The following is a 17,291-nucleotide window of genomic DNA, read 5'->3' on the forward strand; positions in this document are numbered from 1 at the left end:
ACAAGTAAGAGTAAAGATAATATTTGGTGGTAAGCAGATAGCTGAATGCATTACAGGCAATCAGTATCTTTCAAATAGTTAACAACTTCTCAAATAAAATATGAGTGTTGAGATATTACAGATAATAGTAAAAATTGACCTAATTTGAACAATTACCCTTATACCAAGAAAGGATTAGTAGAAATATGGTGAGAGAGGGAGTTAGAGAAGTGAGAGAGAGAGAGAGAGAGGCTGAAAGAGAGAGAAAGAGACTGATTAAAAATAGAGAATTAATTTTGAAGTCCATAAGCAAATCTTGTTAGTTCTGATTTCTTTTTTTTGTTGTTGTTAAACTTTGTTCTAATGGGTCTCAAAATTCTGTGACAGATTTTTCATCAAGTTGTTCCCATTAAAAAAGTACTGATTTTAGGTTGGGCATGGTGGCTCATGCCTGTAATCCCAGCACTTTGGCAGGCCGAGGCGGGCAGATCACCTGAGGTCAGGAGTTCAAGACTAGCCTTGCCAACATGGTGAAACCCCGTCTCTACAAAAATACAAAAATTAGCTGGGCATGATGGCCGGTACCTGTAATCCCAGCTACTCAGGAGGCTGAGGTGGGAGAATCACTTGAACCTCGGAGGTGGAGGTTGCAGTGAGCTGAGATCATGCCGTTACACTCCAGCCTGGGCAACAGAGTGAGACTCTGTCTCAAAAAAAAAAAAAAAAAGGTACTGATTTTAAAAACTAATAACTTAAAACTGCCACAGACACACACACACACACATACACATGTGGTCCACAAAACATTCTCCTCTCCTTCTGACAGTTTTACAATGCACTGTAATCATTAACCATTCTTTTACTATTAAACTTAAATGGCCAATGGAAACAAACAGTTCTGAGACAGTTCTTTCACCACTGATTAAGAATGGGGTGGCAGGTACTAGGGATAATATTCACCAGGCTTCGGAGCTTTCTGGGCAGACTTAGTGACCTTGCCAGCTCCAGCAGCCTTCCTGTCCTCTGCTTTGATGATACCCACAGCAACTGTGTGTCTTATATGACCAACAGCAAAGTGACCCAGAGGTGAATAGTCTGAGAAGCTCTCTACACACACGGGCTTGCCAGGAACCATATAAACAATGGCAGCATCACCAGACTTAAAAAATTTAGGGCCATCTTCCAGCTTTTTACCAGAACGGTGATCAATCTTTTCCTTCAGCTCAGCAAAGTTGCATGCAATGTGAGCTGTGTGACAATCCAGTACAGGGGCATAGCCAGCAGTTAGTTTGGCCTGGATGGTTCAGGATAATCACCTGAGCAGTGAAGCCAGCTGCTTCCATTAGTGGGTCATTTTTGCTGTCACCAACATTGTTGCCATGACAAACATCCTTGACAGACACGTTCTTGACATTAAAGCCCACATTGTCCCCAGGAAGAGCTACACTCAAAGCTTCATGGTGTATTTCAACAGACTTCACTTCAGTTGTAACATTGACCAGAGCACCATACCGGGTTTGAGAACACCAGTCTCTACTCAGCCAACAGGAACAGTACCAATACCACCAATTTTTGTAGACGTCCTGGAGAGGCAGGCAAAGGGGCTTGTTAGTTAGACGAGTTGGTGGTAGGATGCAGTCCAGAGCCTCAAGCAGTGTGGTTCCACTGGTATTGCCATCCTTACGGGTGACTTTCCATCCCTTGAACCGAGGCATGTTAGCACTTGGCTCCAGCATGTTGTCAAATTCCAACCAGAAATTAGCACAAATGCTACCGTGTCAAGGTTGCAGCCAATTTTCATAACGTAAGTGCTGACTTCTTTAATGATTTCCTCATATATCTTCTGGCTGTAGGGTGGTCAGTGGAATCCATTTTGTTAACACCAACAATTAGTTGTTTCACACCTAGTGTGTAAGCCAGAAGGGCATGCTCGTGGGTCTGTCCATTCTTGGAGATACCAGCTTCAAATTCACCAACACCAGCAGCAACAATCAGGACAGCCTGAGATGTCCCTGTAATCTTATTTTTGATGAAGTCTCTGTGTCCTGGGGCATCAATGATAACTCACGTAGTACTTACTGGTCTCAAATTTCTACAGGGAGATATCAATGGTGATACCAGGTTCATGTTTAGTTTTCAGTTTATCCAAGACCCAAGCATACTTGAAGGAGCCCTTTCCCATGTAAGCAGCCTCCTTCTCAAATTTTTGAATGGTTCTTTTGTTGACGTCAATGCATTTGTAGATCAGATGGCCAGTAGTGGTGGACTTGCCTGAACCTACTTGTCCAATGATGACAATGTTGATATTAGTCTTTTCCTTTCCCATTTTGGCTTTTAGAGGTAGTTTTCTCTCTCTCTCTTTTTTTTTTTTCCATAGGTTAAGTGTCTTTTTAATTAAAAGCTAACAAACTGTCCAGTTACATTTCCCCAAAAAAACCATAAACTGGGTAGTAACTGAGTCTCTAGGCAATATATTTAAAGCTAAGAGGATTAAAAATAAAATTAAAGAAAGAGAAAACAAATCCTCAGATGCAATGAAGGGAGCCCTGCTACATATAGGTTAATCAATACAGTGGTTCTCCTTGACTGCAGGAGGCTGGGAGACATTCTAGTAACTCCACTCAGAACATTTACTTCAAGAAGCCTTTTTCCAGTTTCTAACTCATGAATAAAGATAACATTTTGTTAATTCTAGTCCAGAAAACTTTTTTTGCAAGTTGGTTTATTTACAGTGCCAACTTTCAAAAGGTCACTAAAGTTAACTGGACAATAAACTAGGCAGACATTGCTTTACAAAAAAGAGGGAAAGGCCAAAATTCCACTTACAGAGAACCTACAGTTCAGTTTTATTCACGGCAAAGAAAAAAGAAACTTTTGATCATACTGGAAGAAATTCAGCCATAGGTTTGGAATCTGTACTCAAACTACACATGCAATGAGGACAATATTCTGCTAATAACCATTGACTTGCTGCTGCATTTGTCTACTGTTTGTCTAATATTAACAACTATAAACAGAGCAGTGCGACTAGTATTTGGAACAATCCTTACAGTGTTACAGTGTCAGGCATAACATTTCACTTCTCTTCATACCGCTGGTTCTCTTGGCGTACCTGGGCTTCCCACTCTTTAGTAAAGTAATTTTTTTTTTTTTTTTTTTAAGACAGAGTCTTGCTCTGTGGCCCAGGCTGGAGTGCACTGGCGCCGTCTTGGCTCACCGCAAGCTCTGCCTCCCAGAGTCATGCCATTCTCCTGCCTCAGCCTCCCAAGTAGCTGGGACTACAGGCGCCAGCCACCACGCCTGGCTAATTTTTCTGTATTTTTTTAGTAGAGACGGAGTTTCTCCATGTTAGCCAGGATGGTCTCGATCTCCTGACCTCGTGATCCACGCGCCTCGGCCTCCCAAAGTGCCGGGATTACAGGCGTGAGCCATAGCTCCCGGCCCAGTAAAGTCATTTTTTATATTGAAGGTCTTGTGAATCTCCTCAGGAGTTTTCCTCTTGACCATATTGGCAACAGTCTTGCATGTAACATCAAGCAAACCTTTGAAGTCTAAGTAGTTTGCAGTGAGAATGAGTTCAAAAAGTATTCCTTGGTCAACTTTCAGGAATTCTTGGTCCCAAACAGCGATATCGTCTGTTTGCCTTTCTTTGTTTTCATCATCTTCGGGAGGAGGAGGGTCATCCTTGTGGTGGGTGCACCACTGAATGACCTTTTTTAATATTGCTGCATTAACATTTGGTAGAGGAACTGGGTCATTATCTCCTTCATCATTCCTTCCCAAATCTTCCAACATGATCTTGATAGTCACAGATTGTTTGACAATTTCCACATCAACTTCAAATATCTCTCCACCAGAACTCTGTGACTTAATTGAAGGCATGGTGTTCTGTGTTAAGGAGATGGCCGGCCGGAGGCTGACGAGAGTTGGGAGGTGACAGCAGAGGAAGAGAAAGGCAGAGGAAGAAGCCACTACAGTGGCGCGACATGGCATCTTTAGAGGTAGTTTTCAAGACACTTGTGTTCTGCCAGCAACCTGTTGTGGAAAAGGTAGTTCTGTTTCCATATCTTACCGTTTGAGTCTTACTAGTTTTTCTTTCCAAAAACATTGCAGTAGCATCCTAACTGGTCTTGGTGGTTTATTACTTATTCTCCTGTGGTCTTTTATTTTCATTGTAACCAAAGGAATCTACTTACAACATAAATATATTGGCTACATCTAAATGCAACGGAGGCTGAATATTAATGAGCACTGGTATTCTGATTCCATGTTCTCTCTTATCTCCTGGGAAATTATTTCGGGTTCTACATACCCATTCTCACAGCTTCTGTGTGCTTTCCACTTACGACCTTCTTCAGAGCACTACCTTGTGTTCAGAAGTGCCAGTGCCTGACTGCTGCAGAAGTGTGAAAGCTCAGCTCTCTTACCTTAAAGCGGTACAGAATTTGCAATGTAATTTATATTACAGAACACTCAAAGAATTAGGATGAGGTATTGATTACACCTGAACTTGCACTTTTGTTTAGCTTTTCTGCTTCCCCCTCCTCCTTATCAGCTTCTTAATAAATCGTTAGCACAAGAAACCACAGCTCAGGGGAATCACACCTAAAGACACACCCCTCTTTCCCCTCTGTTCCTGATGCACGAGTTTCCCTGCTCTTCCTTGAACCTGTGCCGTGCCCCAACTTCCAGGACTTGTAGATGGTTTTATTTCTGTCTGGAATGCCATTTTCCCACATGTCCACACAGTTCACATCTTTACTTCCTTCATATCTCCACTCAAATATCACTTTTGCAGGGATGTCTTTCATGACCACTCTGTTTTTTACCCTATCCCAGACCAACATTCATCTTCATCTATTTATCTTTGAGAACTAAGTGTTTTCTACACTTGGGTATACATCCCATGTGTCTTCATTCCCCACCTGCATTCTAGCACACAGTGCAAGAGCCTGATTACATAAAAGGCATTCAGCACATGTTTTAAAATGAAATGTACAAATGAGTAACTATGCAAAACTTAACTACACAGTAAACTGAATAAAATTTTTATTCTATAATTAAGCATAATGTTGCCTGTCTGATGTCCAAAATTAAAGAAATCCTAAATGAACGATTACTGATAAATATCTGGATTAGTTGTGCCTCAACAATTTATTGCAGAAATAATTGTCATCTTCATTGTAGACCTGATAAGCACCACATGCTATGGAATGTTGCCTTAACCAAGCTTATGTGGGAGCTGTGACAAATGTACTGCGTAACAGTTTATGAAATCACAATTTCTGATAACAGTACTGAATATTAGTTAAATACTCTGTCTGAAACATGCCAATAAGTTGAATATATTTGCTGAAGATAAAATACATGGTATATGGGTCCTCTCACAGAGCTTTGCACTGTTAAGAAAATAAAAACCTTTGTGACATAAAATAACCTTCAGAATTAAATTACAATACAAGGAATTGAAAGACAATAAAACTTTCTCAATAGTTTTATGGGAATGAGCAAGCTTGGAAGGGAATGAGCTGTAAAGATAATGCTGAGGTAGTAAATGCATTAATAAATTAAAAGAGAAAGAGAATCAAAACATGAAATCAAGAGTGAATTTTAAAGGTAACTTGATCAGAACATCAGGAAAGGCCGGTGGAGACAGGAGGCTGCTAGAGAATGCTCTGCAGTCAGACTGCAGCTCAAGGTATATATTATCCTTTCTCTCGAATTTTTTTTGTCCTGAAGAGACAGACCTCCTTTGTTACTGGTTTGACTGTCTCTTGGGAACACTAAAAACTGTATGGTAACCTGCAGTAAAGTTAAGTCAAGTTCTCTCTGAGAGACACAGAGTGACAGGGAGTCAGGCTGTCTGTCCATTATTATACACAATGTGGGTGCCTAAGTTTTAATCTGAACAAGGGACTTATGACTGAACGTATATCACTATATTGGCGTATCATATTGACTTTCTGATAATGTTCTAAAGCCAGTTGAGTAAAAGGGAGAAAATGCCACTGGGTACAAATTGTGGCATCAATTCTCTGCCAGACTGATCAATTGGATTTATATATTACCTCCAGCTACAATCTTAAAATCTATAGTTTTACTCTTTCTTCAGTGCACAGCTCACAGCTTAAATAATTGCAGATTCAAATGAATTTTAAAAGGATCGAACAGTCTTAAATTAAAAATGTGTGAACATTGTTGTTTTAACCACTCTTAATTATTTACTAATTTAACTCGATGGATTCACCTTTTCTCCCTTTCTCTCTCTCTCTCTTCATTCTTCTTTCTTCCTTTCATTCTCTAATTCCTCTAAGAGCAAAGATTCCATATTCATCCTTCAAATAATTTATAACGATTTTAATCAATAAAATTAATATAATATATACATAGATTTATAGATACTTTAAACTGGCTTATCAAAAACTATAAGAAATTCTGAATTACAAATTCTTTGCCCTCAGACCTAACTGCCTCTCTCTTGTAATTATATTTGAAAATCCATTCATTAGACATCAATGTTGTATAAGAAAAATTAAAAATACATTTACTGAAAAATGCTTCCAGCAGAATAGAACACTGTAGCCTTTTTTTGCATGAAATCTTTGTACAAAATTGCAAAGCTCAGACAGTAACCCAAAACATAATGCCACTTGCAGGAATTTCAACATATATTAGAAAAATTAGGCAAAAGCAAATAATATAAAGGCGATTTTAATGTGTCTCAGAATTTTTTCCACATTTTGGATGTTAAGAAACATTACATGAGAAACAATTTTTTGTTCGAAAAAATATAAAACGTGAATAATTTCAAATTGCTTCAAATGCTGAGTTTTGATAGCTTCATATGTCATAATTTAAACGGATGTTTTTTAGAATTATATTAATGATCCATATTTATTGAATATTTATGATTCACCAGGAAATATGCTAAATCATTAATATATGTTAATGTAAACTCTTTCATGAACATCCAGTACATTAGGGCTTCTTATCTCCATTTTACAGATCTATAAACATAGACCTAAAGATATTAAATAGAGTTCTACACTATATGTGACATTGGACTAACGTGGAAGACTCTGCTCCTTAATAAATGCTTAGAAATCCACAATTTTCAGAAACCAAACAGAATCTCACTAACGCCATGAGTCAATGCTGAAACAAAAACAGCTCAATGGAGTCAATGGCTCTATGTTTATGAAATAGATTTCCTCCTCTTTAGAGATTAAGGATGAAATCCCTAAGGTCTATATCTGGTGAGAGATACAGACATAAAGGCTATTTTAATGTGTCTTAAAATTATTCTCCACATTTTGGACATTAAGAAATATTACATGAGAAACAATCTTTAATTAGAAGATTGTTCCTCTATATCTAGTCAGAGCCAGATGTAGACCTTAGGGGTTTCATCCTAAATCTCTAATCAGGAGGAAATCTATGTCATAAACCTGTAGGATTATGAACTCGATCTATTTATATTCAGTAGGTAATTATGAAGAGCTATGTTATTCATAAAAGGACAGCTAGGAAAATTAAAAGAAAAATACCTGTCAATTTCCTTTGGCCAAATATAAATTGACAAAACAGAAATCTATTTCATAAACCTGTAGCATTATAAACTCGATCTATTTGTATTAGGTAGATCATTAAGAAAACCTACCTTATTCATAAAAGGAGAACTAGGAAAATTAAAAGAAAAATATCTGTCAATTTCCTCTGGCCACGAAAATATAAATAGGCAAAATGAAAAAATAAAATAGAACCCTTGGGTTAGTCCACTTCCTGTGTAGGATTCAAATTTACACAGACATATACTGCCTAGAGAGAAAGCAGAAAGGACAGTGAGGCCTCCCAAAATGAGTGCTTCCTAACCCAAGGAATGCAGGTTTCCTAAACCAAAACCAAAACCAAAACAAAATCTTCACAAGATAAACTCATAGCAATAAAGTGTATGAAGAAATGAAACATTATGAGAGAAAGCAAAATGATGAAACAATCATAATATTTTCACACAAAGAATAGAAATAACAATAAAAAGGGATCAAAATATCATGTAGAAAACACAGGACAATGTCAAATTAGACTAGAATGGTTTAAAAAAGAAGCAAAAAATAGTCATAGAAATTACATAGTTTATTAGTCTGCTCAGGTTACTATAACAAAATACTACTGAATGGGTAGCTTAAGCAGCAAACACTTACTTTATTGCAGTTATGAGTGCTGCCCGTCTAAGACTATGTTGCCAGCGTGGTTGGTTTTTGATGAGGCCTCTCTTTTCAGCTTTCAAATGGCACCTCCCATCTGTCATCACTTGACCTTTCTGCATTTGTGTCCAGAGAGAGCACTCTGGTTTCTCTTCCTCTTTTTATAAGGACACTAGCCGTATTGAGTTAGAAACCCAGCCTCTAACCTCATTTAACATTAATTACCTCCTCACAAGTCCTATGTCTGAATACGGTTATATTGAGGAGTAAGGCTTCAAGATTAATTTTGAGGGCATGTGATTAAATTTATAATAGTTCTCAAAATCAAAAACAAACAAATTACGCAAATCTGTGACTTGAAACATAGATCTGAGTAAATCATCAACCATGCAGCATCAAATGATAAGTGATAGGTAATATGTAAAGAAGTTGTAAAAAAGACATAAAGCTACTCTTAAGATTTTGTTATTCCCCTTTATGTTCTGCATTTCCACTGCTTTGTGAAATCTTTATTTCAAAAGTATCTTTCCCTCATTCTCTCCAGTAATTCCTATGAAAATATATTGGTAAAATATGCCCTCTGGGTTTCTTGTCCAAAAGCCAATTGAAGAAATGTCTGAATAAATAAGCAAATATTCAGAGAATCATGGTGGCCCATGTCTTAGTAGCATAACTAAGCTAGAATTAGAATTAATATTATTACAGTATTGATCTAAAAATGCTTAAAAACCAATACTATTACAATCTTGACCAAAAATGCTTAAAAACCAAAAATTATTTCAAAGGATTAACTTGCCCAACAAGTAATTATTTTCTAAAAAAGAAAATTCAATGTTATACAAAGAAAGACAAAATCTGAATGCATAATAATGTAATATTCATTATATATGAGTCCATTTTTATTTTCATGTGAAGAAATACCTGACACTGGGTAATTTATAAAGAAAAAGAGGTTTAATGGACTCACAGATCCACATGGCTGGGGAGGCCTCACAATCATGGTGGAAGGCAAAGGAGGAGCAAAGGCACATCTTATGTGGCAACAGGCAAGAGAGCGTGTGCAGGGGAAATGCCCTTTAGAAAAACCATCAGATCTCATGAGACTTATTTACTATCATGAGAACAGCATGAGAAAAACCCTCCTCCATGATTCAATTACATACCACTGGGTCCCTCCCACAACACATGGGGATTATGGAAACTATAATTCAAGATAAGATTTGGGTAGGGACACAGACAAACCATATCACATTACATATAATATCAAGTCAAAAAATAGTAGAAATAAGAGACGATTCTGTGAAGATAGTGGAACTGAAGGTACCAGTAATCTCTCTCCACTTAGATAAGAGCTGCATGGCCAGAAGCTGTCTGACTAGACTCTGGAGTCTAATGAAGCTTTGCAACTTCCAGAGGAAGATTTAAATGGTAAATCGCCATTACTTTTGGTTAAATTCAGCTCCTTTCTCAGCAGCAGCTACGCATTCCTCACCCTCCAAATTCCTGGCAGACAGTCCTACATGTGTTCCAGAGCAATTTTCACACAGTTAGCAGGAACCAAGTGGGTGTGATGGTTAATTTTATGTGTCAAGTGGATGGGTCATGAGGTGTTCAGATATTTGGTCCAGCATTATTCTGGGTGTTTCTATGGAATGTTTGGAATTAGATTAACAATTAAGCTGGTAAAATAAGTACAGCAGATTTCCCTCTTTAATGTGGGTGAGTCTTATTCAATAAGATTAGGGCTTAAGTACAACAGAAAGGCTGATGCTACTGCAATGAGAAAGAATTATGCCTGCTTTACTGTCTTCAAAGTAAAACATTGGACCTTCCTGGGTCTTCAACTTGCTGACTCACCTTTCAGATGTTAGGACTTGTCAGACTCTATAACTGTGAGCCAATTATATAGATAGATAGGTAGACAGACAGACTATATATATATGTGTGTGTATATATATATATATATATATATACACACACATACATACACACCATAATATATTACTTTAATATATACTATATTGTATGCAATATTGCATATATACAACATATAATTATATATAAAAGTGATTCTGACTATTTCAGTAGGCAATAAGTATTCTGCCCTCCATCTATCAGTGATTCTAACCTCATATCTGTATTCTAACCTCATGTTTCTGATCATGGAGGTACAGATACAGAGGCAGGTAGACATTTTGTACCCCATAACCTTGTGGTAAGCCTCTCCCCTTAAGCTGAAGTAATTTTCAGGGATTTAAAAGGCTAATGCATTATCCACTCTTCTTTCAGTTTTTTTTCTTTTTTCTTCGTTTGGCAATCAGTCATTTAATACTAGGATATTAAAAAAAAACAGCATATAGGGAAAATTAGAAGGTCTCCATTCATGCCCAGGGAAAGGTGCAGGCTCAGAAAACACCTCAGAAGATTTCAGGTTTACACTTCAGGTTGACCCTCAGTATAAAGACAGTTGATAACAATAAAAAACATAATACAATGAAAACAAAACCAAACAAAAAACATGAAAAAGGGGAAAAATCTGATTACCAGAGTTACATTATTAGATGGAATGTACTACTTTTATCAAAAATATTAAGGAGCATGCAACAAATAAGAAACTAAGACCCATTCAAAGGAAAAATACAAACCTACGGAAACCGTACCTTAGAAAGACCAGCTGGCAGAACTACAAGACAGACTTTAAAATAAGTGTCTTAAAGATGCTCAAAGGTCTAAAGGATAATGTAGAGAAAGTTAAGAAAATGATGTATGGGCAAAATGAAAATATAAATAAAAAGATTGGAAACTTTAAAAAAATCAAAGAGAAATTTCAGAGCTAAAATATACAAGTACTGAAATGAAAATTTCACTAGAGGGATTCAAGGGCATATATGAGCAGAAGAAAGAATCAGTGAACTTGAAGATAAGACAATTGGAAATATGGTCTTAAGAACAGAAAGAAAAATAATTGAATAAAAGTGAACAAAGCCTAAGCTAGCTGAGGACATCATGAAATGCACAAACAGCCACAATATAGTAGTTGCAGAGAAGAGAAAGAGAGAGAGAAGTAGTGTCGAGATTATTACAGAAATAATGGTTAAAAACTTTGCAAGTTTGATGAAAGACATGAATATAAACATTCGAGAAACTTAATGAACTCTAGGTAGAATGAATACAGAGAACCACACTGAGAAACATTACAATCAAACTGTTGAAAGACAAAAAAAGAGAGCAGCTTGAAAGCAAGAAGATGAATGACTTAATAACAAACAAAGGATTTTCAATGAGATCATCAGCAGATTTATCACCAGAAATTTTGGAGGATGAAAGGGAGTGGACTAATATTTTCAAAGTGCTGAAACAAAAGAAAACCCTGTGGACAAAGAATCTTACATCCAGAAAAACTATCTTTCAAAATTGACAAAAAAAAAAAAAAAAACACTAAGAAAGTTTGCTAAAGAAAACAGCTATAGAAGTTAGCTGAAGAAGTTTGTTACCACTAGATGTGTCCTGCGAGAAATGCTAAAGGGATTACTGAAGGTTGAAATAAAAATAATGCTAAACAGTAACTCAAAGTCATGTGAAGAAATAAAGATCTCAGTAAAGGCAAATGCACAGGAAACTATAAAATCTAATATTATTTTAACAATGGTTTATAACTCAATCTTTTTGGTACATGATTTAGGAGACTAACACTTTTTAAAAATTATTAGTCTAAAAGCTAGTATTATTTTACCTTTGGTTTTTAATACCACATTTTGTTTTCCACATAATTTAAGAGACTAATGCACTGAAAATGGCAGTTTCTGTTTCTGGACACACAGTATATAAGGATGTAATATTGTGACATTAATAACTCAAAGGAGTGAGGAAAGGGCTGTGAAGCAGAAGAAAATTTGTATGTTATTGAAGTCAAATTGGTATACATTCAAATTAGAGTGCTTTAACTTTATGATAAATGTTATCTCCATGGCAACCACAAAAAAAATCCTTATACAACATACACAAAAGGCAATGAGAAGGAAATTAAAATCTTTTGCTATGAAAAATCAATCAAGCAAACACAAAAGAAGATAGTAATGCAGAAGATGCAGGACAAAAGGCTATATGGCCTACAAGAAACAAACAGCACAATAACAGCAGTAAGACCTTTCTTATCAGTAATTACTTTGAACAGAAATAGAGTCAACTCTCCAATCAAAGGAAAGTTGATAGAATTGATTTTTTAAAAACATAATCACTAGATGCTACTGTATATGGTGTCTATAAGTGATTCATTTTAGATCCAAAGGCCACAATTAAAGTGGAAGGATGTAAAAAGTTATTTCATGCCAATAGGAACCAAAGGTGAGCAGAGGTGGTCATGCTAATATCAGACAGAATAGGCTTTAAATTTAAAAAGTTACAAGAGACTGAAAAGGATATTATATATTAATAAAAGATTTGATACAGCAGGAAAATACAAAAATCATACACACATACATAACTAATAACAGACCATCAAAATATATGAAGAATAATTGAAAAAAAATTGAACGGAGAAATAAACCATTCTAATAAATAGTTCTAATAATAATAGTCAAAGACTTCAATACTCACCCTCTGTCATGGGCAGAAAAATAATACAGATGAATAACTCAATAAATGAACTACACCTAAGATGTAGAGACATATACAAACACTCTACCAAACAGCAACAGAAAACACATTCTTTTCAGGTGCATAAGGTGTATTTTCTGATTGGATATTAGGCCACAAATTCAGTCCCTATGGATTTTATTTATTTATTTATTTGTTTATTTATTTGAGACAGAATCTCAAAAAAGACAGAGTCTATCACTCAGGCTGGAGTGCAGTGGCACGATCTCGGCTCACTGCAACCTCTGCCTCATGGTTGTAGTGATCCTCCTGCCTCAGTCACTGTAGTAGCTGGGATTACAGGCTTGAGCCACCACATCCATCCAATTTCTGTATTTTTAGTAGAGACAGTGTTTTGCCATATTGCCCAGGCTGGTTTCAAACTCCTGACCTCTCTACTAAAAATACAAAAAATTAGCCGGGCGTGGTGGTGGGCGCCTGTAGTCCCAGCTACTCGGAGAGGCTGAGGCAGGAGAATGGCATGAACCCGGGAGGCGGAGCTTGCAGTGAGCCAAGATCGCGCCACTGCACTCCAGCCTGGGTGAGAGAGCGAGACTCCGTCTCAAAAAAAAAAAAAAAAAAAAAAAACTCCTGACCTCAAATGATCCACCCACCTCAGCCTCCCAAAGGGTTGGAATTACAGGCGTGAGCCACCGCACTTGGCCTCTATAGATTTTAAAAGATTAATGTTGTATGAACTACCTACTTTGACAACTATAGGATGAAATTAGAACTGAATAATAGAAGAAAAAAATGGAAAATTTACATGTTTGGGGAAATTAAACCATAAATTTTTAAACAATCAATGGATAAAATAAATAACAAGAGAAATGAGAAGATGTTTAGATGAATGATAATGAAAACATAACATACCAAAACTTATGAGACGCAACTCAAGCAGTGCTAAGGGGGAAATTTATAGCTATACATACTTACATTTAAAAAAGAGAAAGACTGCCAACAAACAACCTAATGTTACAACTTAAGGAACTAGGAAAATAACAAAATAATCCAAAGCTAGCAAAAAAAAAAAAAAAAATGAGATAACAATGATTAGAGAAAACATAAATAGAAGATAGAAAAAATTGAAGGCAGTCAGTTACTAAAATCAGAAAAGTACATAAAATAAAATATTAAAATTGCAAAAATCACTACAAATTCTACTGAAATAAAAAAGTATTATGAAAGAGTACCATAAACAACTTATGATAAAATGTTGGATAACTTAGACAAATTGGACAAACTTCTACACATACGAAACCTACAAAAGCTGAACTATGAAGAAATGGAAAACCTAAATAGACATACCTAACAGGGAGATTGAATGTGTAATTTAAAAAAATGAACAGTTCTGATAATTTCACTCATGAATCCTATCAAATATTTAAAAATTAAAAAGAAGGAAATACTTAGTAATTCATTCCATGAGGCCAACACTGTTTACATATGAGAGCCAGATAAAACACTGCAAGAATAGAAAGAAACAAACAAACACAAAAACAGACCAATATACCACATTAACATTGATGCAAAATTCCTCAATAAGATAATAGCAAACGAAATTCAGCAGCATATTAAAGCAATTATACATTATAGCCAAGTATGATTTATTCCTGGAATGCCAGATGATTCAACATCGAAAAATCAATTATTCTAATATATCACATTAACAGGATGAATGGGAAAAACACATGGTTTTCTTAATTTATGCAGGAAAAAACTCAAAATGCTTTCATCATAAAACCTCTCAACAATCTAGGAACAGAAGGAAATTTCATCCATATAATAAAATCCATGTATAAACAACTCACGGTAATCCTCATACTCGATGATTGAAGACAAAATCATTTTCTCTAAAATCAAGAGCAAGGCAAGGATGCCTGCTTTCATCGTTTCTATTTAACATATACTGAAAGTCCTAGCTAGAGCAATAATGCAAGGAAAAGAAAGAAAAGTCATACAAATTAGAAATAAAGAAGTAAAATTATTTTTATTCACAGATATTATAATATGTAGAAACCTTAAATATTGCACAAAAAAATTGTTAGAACTAATAAATGAATTCAGCAAAGTAGCAGAGTACAAAGCCCAAATCAATGACATTTCTACACACTAACAATTAAAAATCTAAACAGAAAATTATGAAAACAATTTCATTCATAATCACCTTAAAAAGAATGCAATACTTAGGAATAACCAAGAAAGTGAAAGACTTGTATAATAAAAACTAAAAAACACTGTTGAAAAAATTTTTTTAAATACAAATTGGAAATATAGCACTTTTTCATAGATTGTAAGGCTTAATATTGTTAAGATGCCAATACTACCCAGTTATCTACAGATACAATGAAATCCCTATTAATTTCCCAACGATGTTCTTTAGTTCAAAACTTAATTAAAACAGTGATACCAGCATTACAGACAGACAGATGGACTAATGGATTAGAATAAAGAGCCCAGAAATAAGTCCTCACATAATATGGTCAAAGGATTTTTAACAAGAATGCTAAGACCATTCAATGGGAGAAAGGCCAGTTTTTTTCAGCTAATGGTGATATAAAATTGACTATTATCTGCAAAAAATAAAGTTGGATCCTTACCTGCAACCATATACAAAATTAACTAAAAATGTATTAAACATTTAAACATAAAAGCTGAAACTAAAAATCCTAGAAGAAAAAACAGAAAAAATATTCATGATATTTGATGTGGCAGTGATTTCTTGATTGTGACACCCAAGGCACAGGCAACAAAAGAAAATAAAGTTTAAAAAGCTACTTTTGTGTATCAAAGAACACGTCTATCAACAGACTGAAAAGGCAGCCTAGAGCATGGGAGAAAATATTTGCAAACCATGTATCCAATAAAGAAACAATATCTAGAATATTTAGAGAATTTCTTTTTTTTTTTTTTTTTTTTGAGACGGAGTCTTGCTCTGTTGCCCAGGCTGGAGTGCAGTGGCGCAGTCTCGGCTCACTGCAAGCTCCGCCTCCCAGGTTCACGCCATTCTCCTGCCTCAGCCTCTCCGAGTAGCTGGGACTACAGGCGCCCGCCACCACGCCCAGCTAATTTTTTGTATTTTTAGTAGAGACAGGGTTTCACTGTGGTCTCGATCTCCTGACCTCGTGATCCGCCTGCCTCGGCCTCCCAAAGTGCTGGGATTACAAGCGTGAGCCACCGCGCCCAGCTATTTAGAGAATTTCTAAAATTCAACAACGAAAAATGAAACAACCCAATTAATAAAAGAACAAAGGACTTGACTGACATTTCTCCAAAGGTGATACACAATTTTAGTATATGTGCTGCCGAAGCGAGCACCAAAGGGGATATACATATAGTCTTTTTGACACAAGAAAATATGCTCAGTATCACTAATCATTAGGGAAATACAAATCAATACCACAAGATACCATCTCACAGTTATTAGAATGGCTAGTATTAAAAAAGAAGAAACAGAAAATAATAAATATTGGTGTGGATGTGGAGAAATTGGAACTCTTGTGCACTGTTAATTGGAAGGTATAATGACTTAGAAATAATAAATGATGAAATTATAAATAATAAACATTAAAATAACAATTTTAAAGACCTTCAATAATGTAAAGAAAACAAAATACGTGATGAAAAATTAAAGACCAAAAATTTAAACCTCAAGAGATTAAAAAACACAAAATCTGAAGTGATCAGTTCACTAGACAGACAAGGATAGATTAGATATTGCAGGAATAAAGATGAATGAAGTTAAAGAATTAATGTTAGAAACTGTTTTATATAAGGAACAGAGAGCAAAAAGACTAGGAAAAAAGTCTCTATGATCTGTGAACAATTTAGGCAATTACACCAATGTGTAATAGATATTCTAGAAAAGGGCTAAGGATCATATATTTGATGATACAATTGCCAAATTGTTTGGCAACCCATATTCCTAAGAAGCTCAGCAAGCCCCAAGCAGAATAAAACAACAACAACAACAAAATACCAAAATAGATTATGAAATTGCTGAAAACCAATATTTAATTGAAAAATTATAAGCACAAAGAAAATATATATTTATGAATAGCAGCAATTTTCTCAACAGAAATTATGCAAACGAGAAGACATATCGACAGTGCTGAAAAAATACTGTAAATCTACAATTGCATATCTAGCCAAAATATCTTTCAAAAATAAAGGAAAATGAAAACTTTTTAAAAGGAAGGCTGGAATAATTAATAATGCAGTCTTACATTATAAGACACGCTACAAGAAGTGGAAGTAGTAATACTAGTGGAAAATTGAATTTACACAAAGAAAGAAAAGTCCTGGAAATGGTGAAAATGGGGTTAATGTGGCATATTTAAAATCATTTTTTAATTATTTAAAGGATAATTAACTGTGCAAAGCAAAACACAATGGTAACATTTTGCAGGATTTATAAAGAATGAAACAATACAAGGCATTAAAATGACAGCATAAATGATGAGATGGGGAAAT

At 35.5% G+C, this 17,291-nt stretch overlaps 1 protein-coding gene and 1 pseudogene across 2 annotated transcripts; both read right to left on the minus strand.

Annotated features, from left to right (window-relative positions):
- Window positions 1-922: 922 nt before the first annotated feature.
- Window positions 923-2,322, minus strand: LOC129481671 (elongation factor 1-alpha 1-like; annotated as a pseudogene).
- Window positions 2,323-2,350: 28 nt separating this feature from the next.
- LOC129481902 (S-phase kinase-associated protein 1-like) lies at window positions 2,351-8,226 on the minus strand. Of its 2 annotated transcripts, XM_055276993.2 has the most exons (3): window positions 8,181-8,223; window positions 3,423-4,014; window positions 2,351-3,108 (listed from the first exon to the last, which is right to left on the minus strand). In XM_055276993.2, the coding sequence occupies exons 2-3, from the start codon at window positions 3,970-3,972 to the stop codon at window positions 3,056-3,058; spliced, it is 603 nt and encodes a 200-aa protein (XP_055132968.1). In that variant the 5' UTR covers window positions 3,973-4,014; window positions 8,181-8,223; the 3' UTR covers window positions 2,351-3,055. The 2 variants fall into 2 exon arrangements, with proteins under 2 accessions (XP_055132968.1, XP_063496848.1); XM_063640778.1 differs by lacking the exon at window positions 2,351-3,108 and having other exon boundaries at window positions 3,313-4,014; window positions 8,181-8,226.
- Window positions 8,227-17,291: the final 9,065 nt, after the last annotated feature.

The sequence above is a fragment of the Symphalangus syndactylus genome, chromosome 5, assembly GCF_028878055.3.
Source record: "Symphalangus syndactylus isolate Jambi chromosome 5, NHGRI_mSymSyn1-v2.1_pri, whole genome shotgun sequence".
NCBI classification, from domain to species: domain Eukaryota; kingdom Metazoa; phylum Chordata; class Mammalia; order Primates; family Hylobatidae; genus Symphalangus; species Symphalangus syndactylus.

What these genes read in the sequence shown, in the direction of transcription:
- LOC129481902 (XM_063640778.1), bottom strand. Translation starts at nt 3,972, where the DNA reads ATGCCATGTCGCGCCACTGTAGTGGCTTCTTCCTCTGCCTTTCTCTTC.